At 41.6% G+C, this 24,296-nt stretch overlaps 1 protein-coding gene across 1 annotated transcript in view; it reads left to right on the top strand.

Moving 5' to 3' along the window:
- Positions 1 to 1,308: 1,308 nt before the first annotated feature.
- COL5A2 (collagen type V alpha 2 chain) overlaps positions 1,309 to 24,296 on the top strand; it is a 96,329-nt gene continuing 73,341 nt past the window's right edge. Inside the window, exon 1 of the mRNA XM_030454370.1 lies at positions 1,309 to 1,904. Within this exon, the coding sequence (XP_030310230.1) occupies positions 1,802 to 1,904 (103 nt within the window). The 5' untranslated portion in view covers positions 1,309 to 1,801. The remainder of the gene's footprint in view (positions 1,905 to 24,296) is intronic.

Here is a 24,296-nt window from a genome sequence, read left to right as displayed (position 1 = left end):
TTCATGATAAAACCTTTTTATACTTGTGAAAACCTCTTTAAAGGCACATCTGTGGTGGGAGGGAATATTTATAAGGAGGCATAAGGGGATTGATTCACTGAGCAATTTACATCCTTTTCTCTGCTCTTCCTCTGCTTTCATTAAATGGCATAATTTCTTGGTGAGACCAAAGCAGAAATAGATTTGAAGGGCAACTTTTAGATCTTGCTGTAGGAGTCTCTCCAAAGGAGAGACTGGACTTGAAATGGCAGAAGGTATCTTTGGAAATCTCTCAGATTCCTCAGAAAAAAGTTCCACTGGAAATGGTGGAAGTTCTTACAATGAGTTTTCATGGGGAAAAAAAAAAAAGTCACCAGAATTCAACACTGTTCTTCTGGTGGTTTTCTTCAAAGCTACAAGAGGTGCTGATGGTCAGGTTCCTTCTTACTGTGAATACACAAGGAGTTTGCCAACCTGTTGCAGACCTAAGACTGGAAGAGGCAGAGGAACCCCTCCCAGGCTTTAGAAAGTTGTGATATTATTCCTGTGACAGCCTCAAGTGATGCCAAGCTGCCCAAAGCCAGGTGAGGAGGTTTACTCCTCTCTGCCTCGACCTCAAAGGAGATTGTACACAAGCTGAGATATCTAAAGATAAAAAGCCCTCAGGAGATGAATCTGCATGTCCCTGCAGCAGGTACAGGCAACCCCATCCTAAGTAAATGAGGGGGATTAGTGATGGAGCTCTGCAGAGCTCCCGCAGCCATGGGGGGGTTTGTAAAATCCCTTCTCCCAGTTGCAAGTGGTCCACAAAAGTGAGATTTACTGAATGCCCAGGCTAGAGTGCTAATTCAGGTGCATTTTAGAGGGCTAAATACTAGGCTGGTGCTTAGGTAGGTTTGCAGTTGTCAGGAAATAGAGGTGGAGAGCCTTGGAGGAAAGCAGGAACTTGCTGAGGGAGGTCTGGACTGTCATTCCTGGTTTAGAAGTGCGGAGCATCTCCCAGGGATTTGCAATTGTCTTCCCGAGTGGTAGGAGAGTAAATACAGAGCTCATTCAGCACTTGAGGGAAGATTATCCAGAAGAGAATTAATTCGAGAAAGAATCATCCCCTTTGGGGATGAAAGGCACTTATTTTCCTCAAACAAGCTGCCTGGGTAGTAGCTCTGTGACCCCGCTGAAGGGACTGGAGGGGTGTGCGATCCTTGCAGCTCCAGCAAGCAGGGCACAGTTATCAGGGGAGAAGAGGAAATCCTCCTCTCCGCAGGCTGAAAAAGGATCAAGTTCCTAATAAGGGAACGAGCTCCAAATGGGGCTATACCCTCCATTCCCAGGAAGCGTGGGCTGGGTGTGTTAAAAGCAAAGCTTTCTCTTCCTGGCAGCTTCTTCCAGAGCTCCGCTTTCCTTTCCGAAGAACGGGTCCTGACACAGCACACGCACTGCACAGCAGCAGGCAAGTATCCTGCTAGCGTGCTCCTCAAGAGAAAAGTTCAAGGAAGAGTGAAGCCAGCCCCTGATTCGGTTATTTACCATCAATCAGACTGTTGCTTGGCAGGGAGTGGATGATTAGGAGCCTCAACGAGCTGAAAAGGGGCAGGAAGAGAAGTGGAGGCAGCATTCTTCCTATTTAAAGCTGCATCCCCTGAAAGGAGTGTTTGCAGACTGCCCTGGAGCTGGTGCTGAAAAAAAAAGGGCTCGCAGACTTTGTCCTGGAACTGATGCTGAAAGGCAGGAAGACTCCGCAGCTGGCTTCATGGTGCTAAAATAACCTCACCGTGTCCGCGCTCTTTGCTGCCCAGCAGGATACATGTCTAATATCTGAGGCATGATGGCAATCTGGGTACAACCGAGAACTTTTTTCATCCTCGCTGCTTTATTAGGGCGATTTGTAACCATAAAAGCGCAAGGAGAGGAAGAATATGACGGTGGTGAGTTTCTCTCCCTCTAAAACAAGAAAAAGATCCTCACCCCCCCTCTCCCTTTGCATGCAGTCTGCTTATTGTGTGTGGTTTGGAGGGGGAAACCTCTGGGATCCGAGAGGAACAAGACTTTTTTTTCTTTTTAATAAGAAGGGGGTAGCGATGTTTTGAGCTCCCGAGCAGCACAGGGAGGGAAGGCAGGAGGCTCCCAGAGCCGGGGTGCTGGCTGCGGGCAGGGGGGGGATCGCTGCGGCCCCGCTGGGGGGTGGGTGGGGGTGCGGGGGGCTTTAGGGGGGGTCTGCAGCAAAGGGCAGCGCTTGGGACGGGAGGAGGGCAGAGCCCCGGGGGGAAGGAAACACAAAAAAAGCCTGGCAGGGCGGAGGCGTTTGCGCTGAGTTACATCTGCATTCTCACATTCTTTGTTGTGGAGAAATACCGAAAAGTGGGTTTCCCTCTCTCTCTCCTTTATGTTTTCTTATTCACCCTCCCCGGCTTTTCTTCTCTTCCTCCTTTCCTCCCTTCTCCTTCCTCGGGCTCTCCGGGGGTACCGCCGTCCCTCCCTCCCTCTCTCCCTCCCGTTTCCCGGAGCTCCCCGCAGGCAGGAGGGCTGGCGAGCTGCCTCCCTCACCCCTGCAACCTCCAGCTTTTTTCCTCTTTTTTTCCTGAGGCTGCTCTCTTTCTGCCCGTGTTTGGATTTTTTGTGGTTTTTTTTTTTTGTGTGTGTCTAATATAATTTCAATGCCTGCAAGAGAAAGGTTGCTGGTCAGAAGGATGCGCCGTGGCTGTGCTCGCCCATCACCCGGGATGGGTGTCCCGTTGGATGGGGGTTTCCTGAAATCCGAGAGGGCTGGTTTGGGGACAGTTTGCGGCTATTGTGCTCTTGAACACCCTTCCTCGGCTTCTCGTGTGCAACACTGGCTTCTTTTCCAAAGAAAGCCCGACCAAGGGGCTAGTACCTTCCCCTACAATACACTTCGAAATGGTTTTATCGCCTGTTTTCAAGAGTTTGATTTTTCTTACGACCGAACCCTGGAAATAGGCTGCGTTGCACCACCGAGGAGGAGTCAAAGGCTGATGAATAAAACAGCGCAGTAGTTCCAAAACTTTTGTTCCAGCGAGTGAACGGAGACTCCTGCACAGCTGTGTGAGGAGTCCCATAGAGGGGGCACTTTGCATACATCTTGGGAGAATAATTCATATACTTGCCATAAAGGGAGGCATATATTCTACATTATCCAGATACAGACAAAACCAAAGAAAACACTTGTGAAAATATTGACTTGTGTTTCTATTTCTTTTTCTTTTTTTTTTTTTTTTTTGGTATCTCTTTAGCATAAATGATAGTGGGTTTTTTTGTTTTTGTTTTGTTTAGTTTTTTTAAAGGTGACTTTTATGTCAGATTTCTGTGGGTTTAAGTTATTCCATATCATTTACTAGTTTGTTGCTAATAAGGAAATTATGGGAAGCTGTATCAAGCCCTCCTGGGATGTACTTCCCAGGCACTGGTGGCTGAAGAATAATCCACTGTAATAAATGGCTAACAGCTGTTTGCACTAACTTCACTTCTTCATCTTCCTCTTTGAGAATGGAATAGCCTTTTTCCACCATGTATGCAAAAGAATTATTTCTCTAATGTTCAAGGTATTAAAAATAAAACCCAAAGCTGTTTGAGTGTGTAGTGAGGGACAGTGCAGAGTGAGGAGGAAGGGGCTTACACCCTACATGTTGCTGTGGTTTGATTGCATAAGCAAGAGGGGTTCAGTTTTGATTTAGCTGCTGGTTGATGCCCAGAAATGCTGCAGAACCAGGAGGTTTTAACCCTTAGTTTGCCTTGGTTTTAGTGCTTATGCAGAGAGAGGTGTAGGTCAGTGTGCACTGTATTGAACTGCAGGTGATTTTGTCTCTTCAGCTGCCTTGCTTCTCCCCCTTCAGTTGGTCAAATGTGTCACCTGAGTATGGATGTTATGCTAAACAAATCTTGGATTTATCTGGTGAAGCAAGGTAGGCACTGCAGGAATCTGTAGGTTAGAAAAAGCTGTCAGACTTTCAGAAAGCATGTAGAACTATTGTACCAGCCAGCTCTCATGCCAGCCCTAGATAAAATGAGAGGGGTTAAATACTGGTTGTCAACCTTGGCCACAGTGGAAGGGAGAAATAGCTTTTGCAATCATATGTTACCACATTTATAATGGTGAGTGATGTTGCTAGCTAAATTGAATATAATAAAGTAGGTTAAATTGTTTTTTAAAAAATTACTAAAACAACTGTAATACTTCTTTAAGCCACACATACCCTGTAACGATTTTATTTTTTGGCACTTACCATTGCTGTTCTTTCAACTACTGCCAGTTTCTATATTCGTTTTTTTTCTTTTGGGAGCATTGCAGATTGATCTGTTTTGCTCAAGAACACTTGGCTGGTAGTGCTATATAGCACACACACTTAAAATGCATGTAAAAATGTGAAAAACAGACACTTTCAAACCCAGAGCAACAAAACTGGTCCTTTTGAGAATAGCTGTTTTAAATGTGCCTGTTTAAAAGTTATTTATGTTTAGAGTTAGTGCTACAAAATCCTAGAAAAACTAAAAGGTCCTGGTTTTAATTTCTGTGTAGGGGGCCAGACTAGCTCAGAAATGAGCAGGGCAGAAGAAGTGCCCAGAAGGTGGCTGAAATGATGAGCTCTTGATGTCTGGAAGCCCCAGCCCTTGGGTGTTAAGATTTCCACACACTGTGCAATCTTTCTTTAGGACTCAGGATAGAGGAAACCCTATGCAGGCTGTGCAGGCTTCTAGGATCCTTTCCTAGCCACTCTTGAGTGTAAATGTAGCTGCTTTCTTCAGCAAAGTTATTTAAGAAAATTAGAAAAGCACCTTCAGTGAGAAACCTCTGGGTAAACATGAATCAGAGCTGAAACTGGGGGAACTGTCTCCTTCAAGAGGATTTGTCCACACAAACTCCACGTGGACGTGGCAGTGAGAGTCTGTTGCCACCATCTCCCATGTTTCTCACTGCCATACCATATTTAATTTCTCATTTCTTTCTGCAGCACATCCCTCTCTGTGACTTTTGTGGTTATTTACCCTTCCTTGTCTCACCCTTGTGGTGTCAGCCCCACTTCAGCTGAGCTCACTGTCAGCCCTGGGACTGACTGAGAAGTCTCTGATTTGCTTTGTTCCACAGCCTGAGCAAGCAAAACCAAACACTGGAGCCATCTGAATTCAGTATCTTCTCTGATTTCTTGGAATTCTCAAGGCTTTGTCTGGAAACCATGCAAAGGGGAGAGGAGAATGGAGTGCCCCTAATGGAGAGAGGAACAGCTGAGCTGGTTGAATTGGGGCTAGTAAAAAACTCCCCCATCCCCTCACTGATGCAAGAAACATTCTCTTCAGGGAGAAAAGAGGTTACTAGGTGGCAAAGGCTCCTCACTGGGGCAGAAGTCAGGAATATGATGGCAAGGGAAAGTCCTCTGTAGCTGGGAGGAGGTAAGAGAGTTATTGAGCATTGGTGCCAGGTGCTGCTTTGACTCTTTCATCTTTGTACAGTCCACAAAGCACCTAAGTAGAAATGGAGGGGAGTAAAAGTCCCTGTCTGGTTAATTCTAAACATTTTAGTGAGGATCTTGTGACACTTGACTCTCCCCTCCCTACCTCAAGGTTTCAGTTCCCAGGATCATTCACTTACATGTTTATTCCTATTTTCTCCATGAGGAAACATGCACACGTGTGTCTGTGCACATAGGTGTCTCTGGTTTTGGGTCTAATCATTCATAACTAATATGAAAATATAACTGATTATACCTCTAAACAAGCAGAAAGTCAGAATTCATTATTTCTATGAAAATAAAAAAAAAAATCACAGTAATTTAGGGACTGACACACGAATTCTGAGTATTAGTGATTGGCTCCCCTGCCTGTGGAACTTTGGGAAGGAGATTTTACACAGGAAGTTCCACAAGCAAAAGTCCTCAAGAAGATTCCTCCTGCTCAAACAGAGTATAATTTTGCCCAAACTTATGTAATGCATAAAGCTTTGAGGGTCACATTAAACTATCCACATTAGCTTGTTGTATTTTAGAAAATAATTTGTCATTGAAGGGTAGTTGTGTGCAGTGGTTGTTAGTGCAGGGATTTCCCCCCTCCCACCCTCCCCATTGTTTACAAATATAGATCATTGCCATAGAAACCAGATGGTCATTTCATGCTCTCCTTTGTGTTCTGGCACTCTTACACTTCATTTCTTGATCAAGTCCTTGCCTCTTTGCAGTATTGTTTCAATATGATAAAGTTCTGTTGAGTTGATTTCTCTCTGTAAAACTTTGCAGGATTGCTCCTGTTTTACAGTTAGCTTCAAAAGAAGCTTTTTGCTATTTTTTAACTCTTTAGAACTTTCCAGGGAAAACGTCCACCAAACCACTCAATTTATTATTAATTCATCTAGGAAAACCCCACTTCAGAACAGCACCTGGAGTTTTGGCAGTGCTTACTATCTCTTTCTGGAAATAACCAGAAATTATATATTTTTCTTGTAGTTTGAATTAGAATGGGTCAGCTCACTCCATGACTTGAATTCTGGTGAGTTGAGAGAAAAGAAGCACAGGGATTTGTGTGTGTTTGTGTGGGGAAGCAGCAGCTCTGAAGGCAGACCTTCCATGATGCTCTTCAAAAACCCAGCAGATGTTCATGGCATGTGCACAACTATTTTTCCATATATAGAGAAAAGCAACGAACTCGGTGCCAAAAAATAATAAAGTAGTAATAAAAAATAGCTTCAATTCCAACCGGAGGCATGTGATCTGTCCTTATCTGAGCACTGCTTGTTTCACCCCTGTTTGTCTTTGTGACCCTGCACGTTTTTGGGCGTGAGGTCCTGATGATACAAGTTTTTTGTCTCACAAATTCTTCTTGGAAAGGATAAATGTAATTTATTTTTGGAATTGCCAACCCAATGGATTCTCAGTTGGGTCAGCGAGGAGAGACTGGGCTCACACTTCAGTTTATTTTACAGACCAAGGAACTTGTTCTTAATCTAACGCCCAGGCCACAAACAAGTATCCTTGATTGTAAAAGGAATAAATTAATCAGATTAGCTTGGATTTTCAGGTTTTGACAAAGGCTTCTTGGAGTTTGGGAGCACGAGGAAAGTTTGCTGCTCTCAATGCCTGGAATCTCCAACTGCAACAGACCCACCTTGTGCAAGTGCCCTGCTACAGCCCTGGTGTTGTCACGTGCAGGAGGTCAGGTGCCATTTCAGCTGGAATGTCTCAGGCATTAATTCAAAACATAATGAGAAGGGAATGAGGAAAATGTGTCTCAGTAGCATAAATTAAGTGTTTTTCAGTTATTTAAGAACCCGGGTACTTTGGGTACTTTCAAGCTGGAGGAAAATGGTCTATGGGTCATGTAACTCTTTGAAGATGAGGGGTACCTGAGGTGCTGTTAACTCTGTGCTGGTGACATCTTTCTGTGCACAAAGGACACCTCGGATCCCTGTTTTTTCTCATGGATTATGTTCTGTGATTTATGCTTTTCCTGACAAGTCCCAAGCAATTGGAAGAGTTCATGCTGCACTGCCCCAAAGTACAAAGCAGGGGAAAACAACGAGACAATTTGTTCATACAAATTTTTGGTTTGTAGGTTGATTTATGGTTCTGAAAAGAAGAGCAGGCAGGAAGCTTTGGATGCTGATAAGCCCTGGGTGCTGCGGTAATTAAAATATCCAATCCGTTACATACAATTATCTTTCCTGAGTAAGCAACATACATTTTTCATAGCCTGCTGTGCTGTCTTTTATTCCTGTAGTGAGAAACAATTCCATTCTCCCACTATCCCACCCGCATTTGCTGCAGAAAGGTCATGTGTTACATAAGCAGGCAGACTAAGAATGATTGTCAGAGGGCCAGCGGTGGGATGCTCTCGGTGCAGGGAACCTCTATTCATGCAGCCCCTTGGGATTCTGCTGGTTTTAGCTGCTGCAGATAGGTCTGGTCTTTGGAGAGCTCTTTGCAGGTTGTTCCTTGGCCATGCTGCTGCCAGCTTGAAGCTTGGAGTTGTGGAAGAAGTTGTGTTTTTTGGCAGCTCTGGCTAAATGGTGCAGTTGGGAGGATGGTATAATGGGGTTGGGTTTATACTGAAAGGCTTCCAGAGTGTTTTGTGTCTTCACTATTTTTCATTTATAGGCTCTGGAGTATGCAATGGTAGCATGGGAGGACTAAATAATTACTTTGAATCCCTGGGCCCCTGTTCTTTCCATAGTGGGGCTGAATAGAAACACAAGCTGCTACTCTGATACTGCTGGCAGGAATTCAGAGTTTTGGACACGAACTCATTTAGAGTAGGAACAGAAGAGTAAACTGTCTCACTGGGGCCTGTTCCCTGCTGTGCAGTAGATGTCTGGCTGAGAGGGTCTGTACAGTATCTTCTCCAAATACTCTTTGGTCATGAAATACTTGCCAGCACCTTCAGCAAGCTGGCCATCTGAAGTGGAGGGCTAAAGGCACAATGAGAGTGTAGGGCAGGAAGAGATTGAGAGGAGAAGAAGTATCATCTGGAGTCCGTCCTGGCCCAATTCCTCCAAGATTAATACTGCACATTAAAAAGGTAACAAAACCACAGGCTAAACCAGGAAGAAATTCTTCCTCCTTTGCAGAGAGCTCTCTCATCTGTCCCTTGATAGCTGTATTACTGCAGATTATCAGAGGTTTTCTTGAGAGCGTTGTTTAAAGCAGTCCTCTTTCCTAGAAATCATGGAATACCTTTATTTATTTATTTATCTATTAAGAACTTAACAGTCTGAGGTCATTGGAATGGGCTGCCCAGGGAAGTAGTGGATTCTCCGTGTCTGGAGATCTTTCCAAAGAGCCTGGATGTGGCACTGAGTGCCATGGGCTGGGAACTGCAGCGGGAGTGGATCAAGGGTTGGACTTGATGAGCTCTGAGGTCCCTTCCAACCCATCCGACTCTATGATTCTATGAATTAGTTTGCATTTTCCCACTGCTTCAGAGGCACAGACAGAAAGCAGTATTCCTTTTCATCTGTATTCATTTCCCACTGGAGGAGTGGCTGCTGTTATTACAAACCCCTCAAACCAACACACCCTATTGCACGCATTGAAAAATCTACTGCTTTCTAAAAGAAAGGGTAATCAGCTTCTTAGCTTCATGGTGCAGTTAAAGAACCTCCAGAGCTGAAAGTGTATTTTATTTAACTCCTGCAGAACACAGCAGAGCTTTCCACGTGCCTGGCAGTGTTTCTTTAGGCGTGTGAGGCATTAAACCAATGTTTTTGCCAAAAGACTTCCAAGCCAGCATTGTTGCATCATGCATACTTTTTATGCTGTGACACAGAGCATCTGATTTGAGAACCATCCTCTCTTTTGTCAAACTGAATCTTCGAGAACAGCTTGAATTGTCTGGTGGATGCAAGCAGCAGCATCTTTTGAAGACATGGTAAAGACTTTCACAGGCCTAGTATTCAAATCATAGCACTTTTATGTCATCATTACAGGCCAATCATACAAAGGAGACCAAGTTTTCCATCTGAAATCTCATTTTTGTTCATTAAAGGCTTTTCTTTTTTTTTTTTCCAGGAAATCCTAGTGAAAAAATAATAGATTTCAATTTAAAGGTGTACGCACTGGGAAAAAGAACACAACTGTGAATGCAATGTATTGCTGTGTAAATATGTCGTTTAGAACTCTCAAATCAGGCATGTTTTGTGTTGTAAACCTTAGAAAAAAGTAATATACAGTGTGTTAAATATAAGTAGTGCCTTTATACATCTACACCTGAGAAGTCTGCTGTTCTATGGCCTCAGACATTCCACTGGATGGGAACTGCATCCCCTCTCGCTGGTGAACGTACTGGAGGATGATTTCCAGATGTTTAAATGCTTGCTTTGGCCAGAGTCAGAAAATATTGGAACATGCATTGGCAACAAAGGAGGGGAAGAACCTGATGTAAGAGGCATCAGGCCTGGAGACAAGCAAAGCAGAACATGGAAAATGTTGGGGAAGGAAGAGCCAGCTCAACAGTATGGTTGCTGTGACAGCACTGAACACTAGAATTATCCTAATGACTGCCAGAGTGCCAGAAGCCTGCTTCAAAAGTCAGAACTGAGTTGAAACGATCATTTTTCCTTTTTTCTGTTTGATATGTTTACTTTTATTTAAACTGAGATTGAGTAGCTTGGGCACGCTTTGATTTTTTTTTTTTACCTTCCTATGAATTTGTGCAGTGCTGAACACAAAGCATCCTTGATCTCAGATGAAGCCTTAGGGTACTACTGAAAGACACATACTGAGTCATCTTGCTAATAATATATCTCTTGAGTTGCATGGATTTTCATGTTGAACAGTGGACTGGTTTCAAAAGTGGAATCAGAGACCTCCACAAAGAACCTGTCCTGTGAAACACACAGCCTGATGCTTGCTGTAAGGGCTCAGTACAAACACCTCTCTGTTGGGCTGGCCATCCTTTTAGTGCACAGATCAAAACCTTGCAGCTTTAATACATTTTATCAAAATATTCACACTTCTTGGTTTGGTTTCTGTAGTTTACTTGGGGTGCAGGGTGGGATGATGAGGACAGAAGTGTTCAGTTGTGATTTCTTCAGGTTGTGCATATTTGCTATTTATGAACAATGCCAGGGCCAACCAGTGGGAATTGCACAGTTAAAAAAATTTTTTTTTTTTTACTTTTTCCAGATGTTCTCTGTTTCTTTGAGCTTTCCCTGGTTTCCTAGGAAACCTCTGCAGGATGGAATTTGTCTGTTTTACAGGCACTGTGCAAGATAGTTTGTTTGGTTGTGTTTGAATCTAATTAAGACAGAAAATAAATATTTGGTGGTTTAAATCTCCCATTGAGGAGAGTATTTAAAACGTAACTTGAAGCACATGAATAACCTTACTTCTTGTAACAAGATGCCTGGCACCTTGTTATGGCTGCCTAACTACCTTAATGAATTTGGTTATTTCAGTTTTTCCTTTGAAATAGGGCAGCAAACCTCAGGATTTATTCATCTGCAGGAAGAAGTAGTGAGGAGAAATGATGGAGCAGTGAGCTAGTTGTAATAAAAGAGTAGCTTTAGTAGAAAGTTTTAGTTAATTATAGTGAAAATAATCAGGTGCATCTAGAGATAGTTTTAGAAGGGAAATAAGAAAATTATGAAAGTTTTTGCAGTCAGCTGCCATGCTGAGATTTGCTGTCTTTCTGCCCAAATTCCTGTGATTTTGACTGATGGTTGTTTCCAGCTCTGAGCAAACATCAAGCCACCAACTCAGCCCAGTTTCTGGTTTCAGGGGAAACGAGGAGAATCTCAGTGGCTTTGCTTGGAGTTTGCTGTGTGCTCAGACCTTGGTGGCAAAGAACAAGCAAGGTGAAGCTTTCAGGGTTCTAAAGATGATCCGTGCACTTAATATGAGAGAAAAACTCCCAGCACATTTTACATCAAGCTCCAAAATGTTCAGTAAAGACTTTAACTTTGGGGTAGAAAGAAGCCTGCCCAAAGTGGATGCTGAGCAAACCTTTGGAGTGCAGCATCCCCATCTGTAGCTCTGCCTGGAAGAGAGCTTGGGGGAGCCCTGGGCTGGAGGGCTGGTACTGTGAGGGAACGTGACTGTGCCTGGAAAGGGGAGGCTCCTGCTTCCTAACAGGACACAGCTGTGCCTTAGCCTAAGTCCTATAAATGTCAGGGGGTGTTGACTCAATGCCATGAGAAGAAACTTTCCTGATGTGATAGTTCCCTTCCTTTCTTTGCTGTGACAGGAATCACAGCTGAGCAATTCATAACACACGGTTTCAAAGCTCTGCTTTTCTTTCTGCATCAGAAATCCTTGCTCTCAGAGCTCCAGTTCCTTCCTTGGGACAGCTTTTCTCTCTTGAGAAAAGGAGTAAGACGTTTTGCTTTGTGCAGCTTTTTTTTGTTTAATTTTCTTTTTTTCTTTTATGCCTGCTTATTCCATAGGTTCAATGTTTAAACCTCTGGAAAACACGAGTCTGAAAACAGAGCTGAAAATACATCACTGCTTTCAAGACAAAGCTGATCTGTGGGTTGAAAGACAACTGTGCAGCAGTTATAATGAATTCCAGTATATATATACACTGAGCCTATGTGTAAACTCCATTTTCCACCTTGGTCTTTAGTTTCCACCCTCACAGAAGAAAAAAGCAGGGTTTTAATAGATCTCTGTTATCTCCCAGTATAATCAATTTCATGGATTAATGGAGTGGTTCAGCTTCTGACTTTAAACCAGGGGTTTGGGGCTGGTTTAGCAAAGGGTACATTTTTACAAAACTAGTTTTCAGTGATTGCCTGTTAGAACAACCAGCTTATAGCTCTAGTCACAAAAAAATAAAATCAGAATTATTTTTTTTCCTGAGTTGGATTTTATTTCTTTAACAAGATGGCTAAATTCCCTCTGTCCTATTCTTGTGAGTCTGTTCACATGCTCTATCTTTTAAATTTATTTATTTTAATCTCCCCTTGTGGAGGCTGTCTGAAAATCCTCCTTGAAGTATGCAAGACTTAGAATTTTCTAAGTCATTTATTTATACAATGGAATGTAGTTCACAATGAAATGTAAATACCAGGAGAGTGATGCTCCTCTGCTTGCAGATAGCATTGACTGTTAGCTCTTTATTAACATGGCAGAGCCAGGGTTAGGACATTTTTGTCCTAGCAAGACAAACTACTAATTATTAGGAGCCCTTTTTATACCTAACAAACTGAAGTTTGAGGTTAGAACTTGCTAAGACCTCTCAGTACTTGTCTAGAGGAGGTAGAAGGAAAGTTTTTTCCAGAGATGGTGGTAGTGTAAGTTTAGTTGGCTGCTGGGGATAGATTTCTCTTAAGATTTTTTTCTCCTCTTCTTCCTGGACTTATGTAGTAGAAGAAAGATGAGGTTTTGGCAAATGATTTTGGAACAAACAGAGGAGAAACTTCTTTTGCCCCTTTGTGTGTCCCATAGAAGTAAATACTTTTACTACTTCTAGCCTTGCTCCAAGCTGAAAACAGCAAATTGTGTCACAGAGCTGTGATGAGGACACATTTAATAAAAGAAATTTAAAAGAGGCTGGCAGTAGCCTCTCTCCCACTGATAAACTTAGCTCATGTCTACAGTTTGCTTAGGAAGAGCAGTCAGTTTTTCAGGAATACAGATACAGGAAAGAAAAAGTAACTGCTGCCTGACATGTAGGTCATCACTGATGGTATCCAAATAAAGATACTGCATTCATGTGTTTGTGCAATGCAGCACCATCTACTCAGGCATCTGGAAAGTTTCTTTCAAGCTTAATGACCTGTACATATGCTCTGTTCCTAAAGGTGATGTAGGCAAGTATCAGTCTTACTGTGTAGCTCTGCTCCACATCTTTGTAGCCCAGTATTACATTTGGGGCTGGAAGAGCTTGCAGGTTCAGCCATTAACCCTACTGACAGACAACCAAAGAACACAGAATATGACATTTTCCTCTGTTCTTATTTTCTTGTTGTGTTGCAAAGAGTCTGACAAGCTTGCACAATTCAAGTATTTGTAGCTTGTGAAGCTTCTGGTGTGTCATATGTGATGGTTTTCTGGGTATGAACATCCCTTACCTAGTAAAAAGAAAAATATGAGAGTGAAGCCTTAAACAGGCTGGTGTGGAGGAGACTCAAGCTGTTGTGTATGTTACTCAGGCTGCCCAAGAAGAAAAGAACAGAGAGTAGAAAAAACCCTGAACATACGACAGCTCTCTGGGATCCAAACTGACTTTGCTTGTCAGATCCAACAGTATTTTCTCTGAGTTGTGATGCATTTGAATTCTTTGCTTTTATACCATGTGAATAGTCCAGCAGTTCCCTGAAATGAATCGGTTGGTTGGACAGGAAGGTTTTCCACTCATTGTTTTCCACTATGCTCATAATAAATTTATAATAAAAAAGATGATACCAGGACTTCAGGGGCTTGAGAGGTGATTCAGAGGGAATACATTTGTAAAGCAAGTTTTGGAGGCTGGCGTAGCGTGGGCTCACTGCTCTGCAGTGCACCTCTGCTCAGTGGTACAGCCTCTTCTGAGCAGGAAAGTTTTTAGATAGCAATAGTGATCTTGTTCTCCAAGCCCTGATAGATTTAAAACAGGACACAGAAAATGGAAAATTTTCTCAAGATCTAATGAAGTGCCTCATTAATCATGTTTTCATATTCCTGTATTATGTGAACTTAGAAATGGGTCTTATTTCTGGATTATTTTGAAAGTGTCATATTGCTACAGCAGAGTAAAATGGCCTCCTCTGGCAAGCCATCTATACAGGATGTTATACAGAATTCTGCTATACATGATTGCTATCCCAGTATGTCATACAGAATTCCTTCATGCACTAATTTCAGCATTCCCCACTAGGGGAACGGAAACCTGGAGTGATGAGAAATCTCTTCCCAGCTGTCTGCTGATGCTGAACATTTCCTTGGGATACTGAGGAATATTCAATAGGTTCATTCACCCAGTGACCACCTTCTGGATGAGGCTGTTTCACAGTCAGCTCTGGGCACCTCTTTTATGTCAGGAATGTTGAATTACACATTTTTCTATTCTGTCACCTTTGGAAGAAGATTCTTCTGTTGCCAGAGAGATGATGTGCATTGATGCTATTCCGTTCTTTTATTGTTAATTACCAGCTGTGCATCTGGGATTTTATTAATTGCCCTTGAGATATTCTGAAGGGTAATTATTTTCTGAATGCAGCAGGCTCTGTACCTTACCAGTTGGCTCTTCTGCCTCAGTCCCAGGTCCTTGGGAACCTCAGGGTGTGTTCTCTTTGCAGAGCTCTTGCCAGTAATGCCTGAGGCCTGTTTTCCATATTGACCTCAAACTCAGCATAATTACCTTAATCCAGCCAGCTATAACAATGAGATGGGCATTGAAAATATGCTTCATAGAGGGGTTTTATAGAGCTTACAGTGCAGTTAAGTTGGAATTACAGAGCTATTTATGGGAAATGTACAGTTAGTTATGCCCTTCACTGCTCTTGCCCTCAAATCTACACCGTGGAACAAACACAGCATCTGTATCTGTATCAGCACTGCTGTGAAATTGGCTTTTTCTAGATTTTGGTTAGAAAAACTCCTATTAAACAGTAGGAATGGCTTTATCTCACTCTCTAATAATTTGACAATAATTGTAGATTTCAAAATACAGGAAATTTTAGCACAATACAAATGGATTATTTGTCTTTTCAGTTCAGTCAATCAAACAATTCACTGCTCTGTGTTTATGAACTACTCCTGCTTGGTCGAGGCTTGGCTGGGAGCCTGTTCCTCAGCCCTCAGTGAAGGGCAGGCATTAGGAGACTTCAGAAGGTGCAAGTTCTTTCCAAAGTATGAGTAAGATGGCAGAGATATTCACTTGGGCAATATGACATTTACTTAGGGCAGGGGAGGAGGATTTGGACTTGAGTTTGGCCAAGCTGGTGCCTTCTTAGGGTGAAAAATTTTGGGCAGGGAATTATTTGAATTAATTTACTTACTTGTATTTGGCAAAGACATTAAATTTCTTCACTTCCCATTTTCCTTGCTCTGAGCAAGACCCAACAGCAACCATTGAGAGCTCACAACCCAACTGGCCCCACCTCCTTCCAGGAATTCCCTTATTCAAACTAGGAATCCCCAAATTCATAATTTATCATTCTCTCCAAAATTATTTTCAGTGAATCATTTTGAGGCTAAAAAGAGAGAATGGGTTTATTTAATAGATATCCATTTAATGATAGCCATTTGTGAGAGAATCAATTAGAAAGACACAAACTGATTGATGGTCCTATTGACTATTCCAAGTTGACTTCTCCATTGGAAAAGTTTAATAAATGTGTCCATTTTTCTTCTCATCCTTGACAGATTAGCAGGAAATTAAACAGATGGATTAATTTCAAATAAATGTTTCAAACAGTGGAATTTTATTCACACAACTAAGCTGATCCTGAAGTGGAAACTTAGCTACATGTGGTTCTCATACATGTTGGCACTGAACTGGCAGCCTTAGATAAATGAAATCAGATATTAGATAATTTCCACAAGTAGTGGAAATACTTCTCATGCAGTAATCATGGAAAGAGCTCACAGGAGAGACACCTGTGTACAAGTGAGATGATCACCACTTTATTTAAACACGATATTAACAGGTTTATTTGCACCAGAAAATTTTTTTGGCTGAGAAAATATGGACTGAAACATGATTTGATTTTTAGTTGGCTTTTCTTTTTTCTTCTGCTTTGCAAGGATGTAAGTTCATAACTTGGGAACTGGTTTAGGAAAGTTGCTTGGAAATCAACATCTCTTTTAGCTGAAGAATTGATGCTGACACCCAGAAGCAGCTATTGCTCTGAGGGTGTAAGGATCCTGCTTCCTTCTTTTGGACTGGTACCTTGAAATGTGAAGTGGGTCTTGGTTGTTTCTGAAACCAGCACAGAACCAATGCAAGAAAGGCAAACCACAATTTATCTACTTCAGCTTCCATGAAGGAGGCCTATCCCAAGCTCCAGGCAACCTGCCATCAATTACCCACACAAATCATAACAAGAAAAGCAAAAAAAAAGCCCCAAACCCCATACCCATGTCTGCCAACTGCCTTAGCTGAGGGGAAATGAAATCATCCAGCTCCTCACATTCCCTTAGGCCCTGCAGCTCAGCCCCTATCAAACATTTGTTCCAGAAACAAGCTCTGTCTCTGTTGGAGTTCAAAATGTACATGTTAATATATTCCAACAGATCATGAAATTTCCTAGCTTAAGAAAGCTGGCTGTGCCAAGCTCCTCTTCTATAGACTATAATTTCCTTTCTAAAGAGAGAAGGAGCATCTGGACCTACTCAGTGCCTGCACAATATTCCTTCTCCACGTCAGCAAGCTGGAGCTCCCATGCAACTGGCCAGGGTCAGCTGTGGACTGCCTGGAATCTTCTTATTAAACAAGCCCCGAGTTTTGGATCTGGACCAACCCCCCAGAACTGAGCACACTGGGACATTTGCAAAATCCTGTTTCTGAACCAGAACTTGGTTGCAAAAGGTCATGGGTGCACAGTGCAGACCTTTCCCTGGGTGCTCTCAGTCTCAGATCTCCAGTGCAGAACCTTCTCCCAGCACAGCTAGGATTAAAAACCCAGTTACTGGAGAGGTCTGCTTTCATTCAGTTCTGCAAAGGACAAGGGAATAGGCTATATTTAACTTTTGGAGCTGGAGATTGAGCTGGCAGTTTAGGATTAGTTCATTTGACTTTGAAAAATTAGTTTAAAACATAGGTTGTCAGCAACTATCCCTTGGTAGAAGTTTTCCAGTGGCTACACTTCTGTCAAAAGCCATATCTGGATTGTGACACTAGGAAACTCTAATGTAATTGGGTGATTGTGAGGTTATTCATTTAAGGAAGAGAATGGTGTGATGCCTCATTTCAATCCTGGCCCTGCCTCCCTGGTTGTATGTTATTTTTATGACTTTGCTAAGAGAAAATACAGGAAGATTATTCTTGGCACCACACTAACCTGAGGATTGTGGGCTGCTGACACGTTAGGGTAGATGGAGGTGCAAAAATGGGGCTCTTGGTGCACATTAATCAGGGAGATGGGAACAAGATGCTGCCAGTGGAGAGGAGTTGTCTCCTGACCTTATTGACATAAAAAACCCCAACAAACCACCCACCAAATCCCCACACTGGAAACCCAACACCTCCACCCCCTAAAAAACCCCAACACCATTTTCTGGTTTTTCTTTTCCAGCACTTTTCTGAAAGGCTTAGTTGAGGAGTAGTGCAACTGGTCACATCTCCAGGGTGAAAGCTTTGGGGTTATTTTTCACCAACATGCAATTTTGCAGGGGATTACAGCATCACACTAGGTAACCAATGCATGAAATAATGCACTGTCAGGTCAGAGCATCTGGCTTGCTGTCATCAGAGGTCTGTGTGGAGGAGGCAGCTCTTGGAGCAGATCTTATTATCAGAATAATTTATGCAAGCCAAAGGTCTGCAATGTTACCCAGAGCCCAGGTGTGCCCCCCGTTGGGTTGTTCCCCCACCCCATTGCCTGTAAAATCACCAAGTACCTATTAATGAGGGGAGAGTTTCTGGTGGGATGCTGAGCTGTTTGGTGTGTGTGTGTGTAAGGTAATGCTAATCCTAGTTAGCAATCACAGTGCCATGAAAATACTGTCCCTGCTAATGCTTACCTGGCCTATAAAGCACATACATAAATTTGGAAGTGTTCTATAACCTCCAGGCTGTAATTTGGGGATAGGAGAAACTCCCATACTGCACACTTTTAAACTGGAAAAACAACAAGAAAAAAATGTAACAATCCATTGTTCTCTGCTTTCTGGGTCCACAGCCAACTGAGCTTGAAACATCTGATTTAAAGCTTGGATTAGGGCTCTGTTTAGTTGTGAGGATGTTGTTACTGAGCAGTTCTTCATGTCCCAACCAGAGAATGTGAAAAAGAAAACCTCTTCCCTCCCCCTGGATGAGAAAAGCTGGGCCAAGGTTTGACCTCCTGTGAGTGATCAGTTGATGCTGCTTCAGGTGTCATTTACCACTCTGCATGAGCATGGCTGAGTGTAGAGCCCTGTGCAGAGATAGAGACAGTGAGCAGTGGAACAGGCAGGTCTCAGTGCAGTCATTCCCAACCTCTAGCAGACTCCTCAGTGCTTCCCCTGACTCCACTGGAAACTTCTTTGAGAGAGGACCAGATCTTTTTTTGCCTGATGCCTCAGGAATTGAAAAAATCCTTTCTAGGGCCACAAGTGTTGCTATAAAATCAATTCTGATGATACAAAACTACCAATAATACTGCCTCAGAGTCACAGGAGGCAGGGTTTTCTCCTCCTGGCTGAGATAAATAATAAAACCAGGTGGTTTTATTATTTAAATGAAGTGTTGAGATATAATCAAGCTTGTGGGCCAGTAAAATGAAGGAAATTTCATATGGCCACAAACAACTATGCTATTCCTTCCTGTATTTCATGTCAGGCAGAGGAGCAGCTGATAAAGTTAAGATCCAGATAAGCTAATTGTGTCAATTCAAACTTCTTGAGATCATGTAATCTCCTGGAAGTACAGACATTCCCTGATTGCTGCGTGGCACTGTGGAAATAGAGAAGGGTGGGGAAAGCTCTAAAGCAAATATGAAGGAATCTGTGTGTGCATATGTGGGACAAAAGTGAAAAATGTTTATTCTGTTGATGAATTAATATTAGGCTGAATCATTTAAAAAGAAAAAAACAAGACGTTTTTGAATGTTGGCACACTGAGGTGTTATTTCTTTTCTTTACCAACTTTTTATCTCGTTGGGAAAAACTAAGCTTCTAATTTCATCAAACTGTATTTCTAGAAAAGAATTTACTTGGACATCAAGCTTTCTGCTACTGGGATATTTCTTTCTTGATTTCCCTGTGTATTTCTCAAAACAATGAGATAACCTCCAACTCTTCCACAATGTCTGTAACTGCTGTCCCAGGAATATCAGTGTCCTTTGTACAGCTCTACCATGGGTATTTCCAGTCGTGCTGACTTGGTGTGGGTGGGAGAAAATAAACCAAATAAAATACTATAAATCCAAAGCATTCACACTGAAACTGGAGTGGAGAGAGAGTCCAAGTCCCAGGTAGGGAGGAGATGTGGTTTTGCTGGTTCCTTGCTTTGCAGGCACTGAAACCAGAAAGGGGGTGAGGAAAGGGGAAAAGGAAAGTACAGCTTTCCTCCAGCCTTGCTCTAGATCAGTGTGCATTCCCATTAAGGGAATAAATCCCCAAGGGATTTATTTGCTTTTTAAAGTCTTAAATTTCTGTGCTAGTTAGTGTTCTGTAGAGCTGGCTCAAAGCTAAATGCTATGGTTGGATGTAAGGTATTGTTTAAGAAAAAAAACTAACATTGTGTATTAGTTGTTAATGAACTTAGTCTTCTAGAACAATAATAACCAAGGAAATGGACATTTAAAAAGGTGATGGTATGACCTACTTTTGCTGTTATCATAATGAGACTTCTAATAATTTTTTTCCCTCAATAATTCTTTTGTTCATTTGTGTTTTGGTTTTTGTTTTTTTTTTTTTTTTTCTCTCTTTTTTTTTTTTTTTTTTCTAACTTTTTTTCTAGCTGATAAGATAAGACTCACTGGAAAAGAGCAGAGTAGTCAGGGAAAATGGAAGTACAAAGTATGGCTCTGACATCAGCTTTCTAAAGTTCCATTCTGACAAGCATTTGCTTTAATTGCATCAGATCTGGACAAAAGCACAATCCAAATATTTTGTAGCTGGTCTGGAGAGGCAGGAAAGGGTGTTAATCTTTGTGGTCTGTGGTGTTTATTTGTGTAACTGTGGATTAAAGCACTCTCATAGAGTTGGTATGTTGAAGCTGAGAAGACATCTATTTGATAACCCTTAGCAGTTTGGCACCACATCAGTTTCCATAATTGCCTTTTCATTTATTTTACTGCTGGTTTTTCTTTTCCAATGACCCACAGTCTCAGTTACCTGGGGAAATGGAACTTGTTGCTCAGATTAATGAGTGTCTCTGTTGTGGGTATAATGGTGGCAAGTCCCTTAAAAAAAAAAAAAAGAAAAGAAAAAAGCTGACTTTCATTTTATGTATATTTATAAATGAATTAAAAATGCAAAATGTCATTGTTATAGCTAATGAGGACATTATTTGACTGCAGTGCTAAAAGCTTGAGAACTTGGAGTTCTAAATCAAAACGTAAGGAGTGTAGCTCTTCATTTGGAAATGTTTCTGAATTTAGGTATGTTTGTGGTTGGGGTGCAAATAAAAAGAGCACAGGTTCTGGCTTGTACTGCTGGAGGGTCAAAATAAATGCTTAACTAAAAAACCAAAGCCATAACCCTACAAAAACAATAAAAAAGGTTTTATTTCCCCATTGTAAGTGATCTTTGGTTGCAATCAAGGCATTGTAAGGAACTGAGTTGATGTGGACACGTTACATTTCTTTTAGAGATATGGGGAGGAACTAATGAGAAGCCAAAAGTTTACAGATTATCATCATGGAATGGATTTGGTTGGAAAAGACCTTTAAGATCATCAAGTGCAAAATATAGAAAAAATTTACAAAAATAAACAAAGCTAATATGATGTATTTATGAGTAAAATGTGTTAAAAAAAGTGTGCCTAGCAAATGGGAAAACCACCTGTGGATTATAAGTGTAGGTATGAAAACTGTGCTTTGCACCTGAACTACATAAAAAATAACCCTTTTTTTTCAACTGAAAACACCAAAGGATGGGGTTTCTTTGGAAAGGAATGGCTTTGAAGGAAGATAAGGTCTAAAAAGCCTGGGGACTGGACATGTTTATTTGGACTTAATGGCATTGCTACTTCATGAGAAGAAATCAAACTGAAGCAGTACATTTGGTTACCTCTTCTGGGACAAAATATGAAGTGCAGTGTTATTACAGAGACTTTTGGCTGTGAAGAGCATGGATTGGTTGTTTTCTAGTAAAACTGAAAAAAAAAAAACCCAAACAACAACCCAACTTGTGGAGTGAGTGTCTCAGAAAAGAAATGATTTTTTTTCTTTTTCCAGTGGATAAAAAAGGTAAGTGGTTGGATGCATTCTTCCAGTATTAGTGTTGGTAATGTTGCATCTGATAGCTGTATGTGTAAGTAATAGGTATCTCACTTAAAGATCTCTAAAACACTTAAAAAAAATGGTTAGTGCAATGTACTCAGCAAATTTAAGTTGCTGTCCTTCATTCCTGCAGTCCAATTAGTCCTTTTATTGTCCATTGCCTTGATTTCATAGACATGTATTTTAAAGTAAAAGTGACCTGGAGTCAGATTGGTGAAAGAGAGAAACTGGGACTAAACCAAGTGGTTATAGAATGGCCAGATGATGGAAAGCTAAGGTGTGGACTTGTTCTTCTAGCAATATTTTTTGCAGTGTCCTTGCTTTGCTTTAATAGAGAATTTAGAGGAGAGCTGAAGTGTGGAGAGAAGAGCTTCCTGAGGCAGGCAGGACTGGGCTTTATTCTGCTTCCTAGCTCAGGTGGACTCTGTAAAACCAGAGGCCAGTGGGCTCAGTTCTCTCAGATGTTTTGAAGACACAGCCAGAGAGGCAGAGGAAATTCTGGGAATTTCTTTTCATGGAACAGAACTGCATGACTTTCTCACCAGATTTGTTTTGGATGCAATCTTGAAATAATCAGAGGGTATCTTGAGTATCTGTTCTTGAGTCCAACTCCCACGTTAACACCAAAGCAGTTTTGCTATTCTGAAGCAAGTAAATGGAACACAGCAGTAGATCCCAGTTTGCTCTTGAAAATGCATTCCAGTTTTATGAAAGCTAATAATTTAAATTAATTAAATAGAATCTGGCTTAAAAAAAAAAAGAAAAAGAAAAAAGGTGATTTTATCTTTGCAACTCAGTGAAGACTGAGGTCAAATTTCTGGAAAGTGACCTCTAGTTGGTCAGCTAAATAAAAAAAGAAAGAAGGAATGTACTTGGTGAGTAGCTGTCCCTCACAGTATCTCAAGATGAATAGGCCTATTATTCCAGAGAGGTAAAGATTTCAGCATTCTAAATTGGGAGACTTTTGGGCCTGGATTTGAAAGGAGCAATTTATTTGCCCTTTTTACTTCAGGTTGAGTGGTAGTTGTACATCATTTCATTAGAAAACAACAATGAAAGAAGTCCTTCCAGCTGAACAACCAGAAACAAGTGGCAACATTCAAATATTACACATTCCCCAACTGTAAAATAAGAACAAAGTAATATTATATAATTTAGGGTTTTGGTTTTTTTTTTTGAAACTTCAAACCAGTATCCTTCACATGGTAATTACATGTTTAAATTATTTTATGTAAATTTAAGGCCAACTGAAAATATTGCTGTTTCATGGTATCATGGTCTCCTGAAGTTAGGGATTTCACTAGAAATTGTTACTAAAGATATAGCATACCCAAAATATATTTACACATTTGAAATACTTCAGCAATCTGTATGAGATATGTATAATACAGAACTTATGGAATGCCAAAAGTCAGCATCCTAACATCCTGAGGGAGAGATTGTATGGCAGATTTAGCAGTCTGTCTTCTCTGAATCCATCCAGTGGGCAGAAGATGGAATTAACAGGAAAAAATAAATTTCAGAAGAGGTATCTGAGTATCATTATTAGGCTGTAGGTGTGGTATCTGCAAGTTGTGCCCCTGATTCTATGGTGTGTGTTGCTACTGCAGAGGTTTCAAGTCCTTCAGAGAAAGGTAACAAACTCTGCCCCTTCCCCTGGAGGCACTGCATATCAACAAAGTATTTCCAACATCATTAAAATCTGGAGCAAATGGTTCATGTCAATGATGCAAAATAAATACCAGGCAAATGATTTCCATGTTCCTCATACAACCCAAGACAAAGCATGGCTTAAGGCTTTCAATAACTGTACAGCCATTGGGTTTGGATTCAGACATCAGGTTCTTGCAAAGCCTGTGCAAGCTGGAACTGGAGTTGAGTCAAGCCCAAACACAAGTTATTCTTGTGAGGGTGAAAAAGAATTCCCAGCCCTCTGCGTTTGGTATTCAGAGGCAGCACAAAGCTGGCAGACTGCTGCCAGCCCTGGTGCTGACTTCACAGCATGACCCAACCTGCTAGGGAAACCATGTGGCAGCAAGATGGGTGCTTCTGCACTCCCCAGAAGACAATTTCTGTGAGTCAAGACAGAATCCTAAATATTGTAAATAAATCGAGGGTCACTAAATACAGCCAGATGAATTCCTACCATTCTTACCTCAGCCCAAGTGGTTCTGCAAACAGCAGATGTTGATCTGTTTGAAGTGGTTTTCTCTCACTTTAATGATTTTCACTTCTTTAATAGATTGATAATAAGTGGTTTCATTGAAAAGTTAAACTTTAAAAAAGTTTAATCCTTAGCATTATCATTCTGTGGATGCAGAAAACACATGAGCTGGCAAGCTGGGGCAATTAAATCACCTGAGTATGCAAAATCAGATTATGCACTTTAGATATGCTGGCACTGAGATAAATTGCTGCGTGGAGTCAGGCACAAGGGCACTGAATTGTTTTCCCCAGTAATTTAATTTTATTTAATTTTATTTAGTTTTAATTAATTATATTCAATTTTATTCCATTCAGCAAAATATCCAAATGCAGGGTTTACTCCAGGGTCACAGTGAGATGCTGTGCTGGGGGGCAGATGAGTTGCCTAAATGGAGGCATCAGGGGGTGCTTGAGAAGCTCTGTTCTGTCCTGCTTTGCCTTCAGCTGCCTGTCCAGAAGTGTGGGTCCTCCTGTAGGTATCTGCTGTCTGTACCCTCCTGTGCTGCATCTGGCAGCCTCACTTAGAGGTCTTGCTCACTTTGGCATCTAAACTAGCACTGGGTGAGCTATATTTAAGCAACTGAGACAAGCCAAGGACACTGGTGAA

Source organism: Calypte anna, chromosome 7 (genome assembly GCF_003957555.1).
Source record: "Calypte anna isolate BGI_N300 chromosome 7, bCalAnn1_v1.p, whole genome shotgun sequence".
NCBI lineage: Eukaryota > Metazoa > Chordata > Aves > Apodiformes > Trochilidae > Calypte > Calypte anna.
Note: the sequence above shows the minus strand (reverse complement) of the source record. Positions and strands in the feature narration are given on the sequence as shown.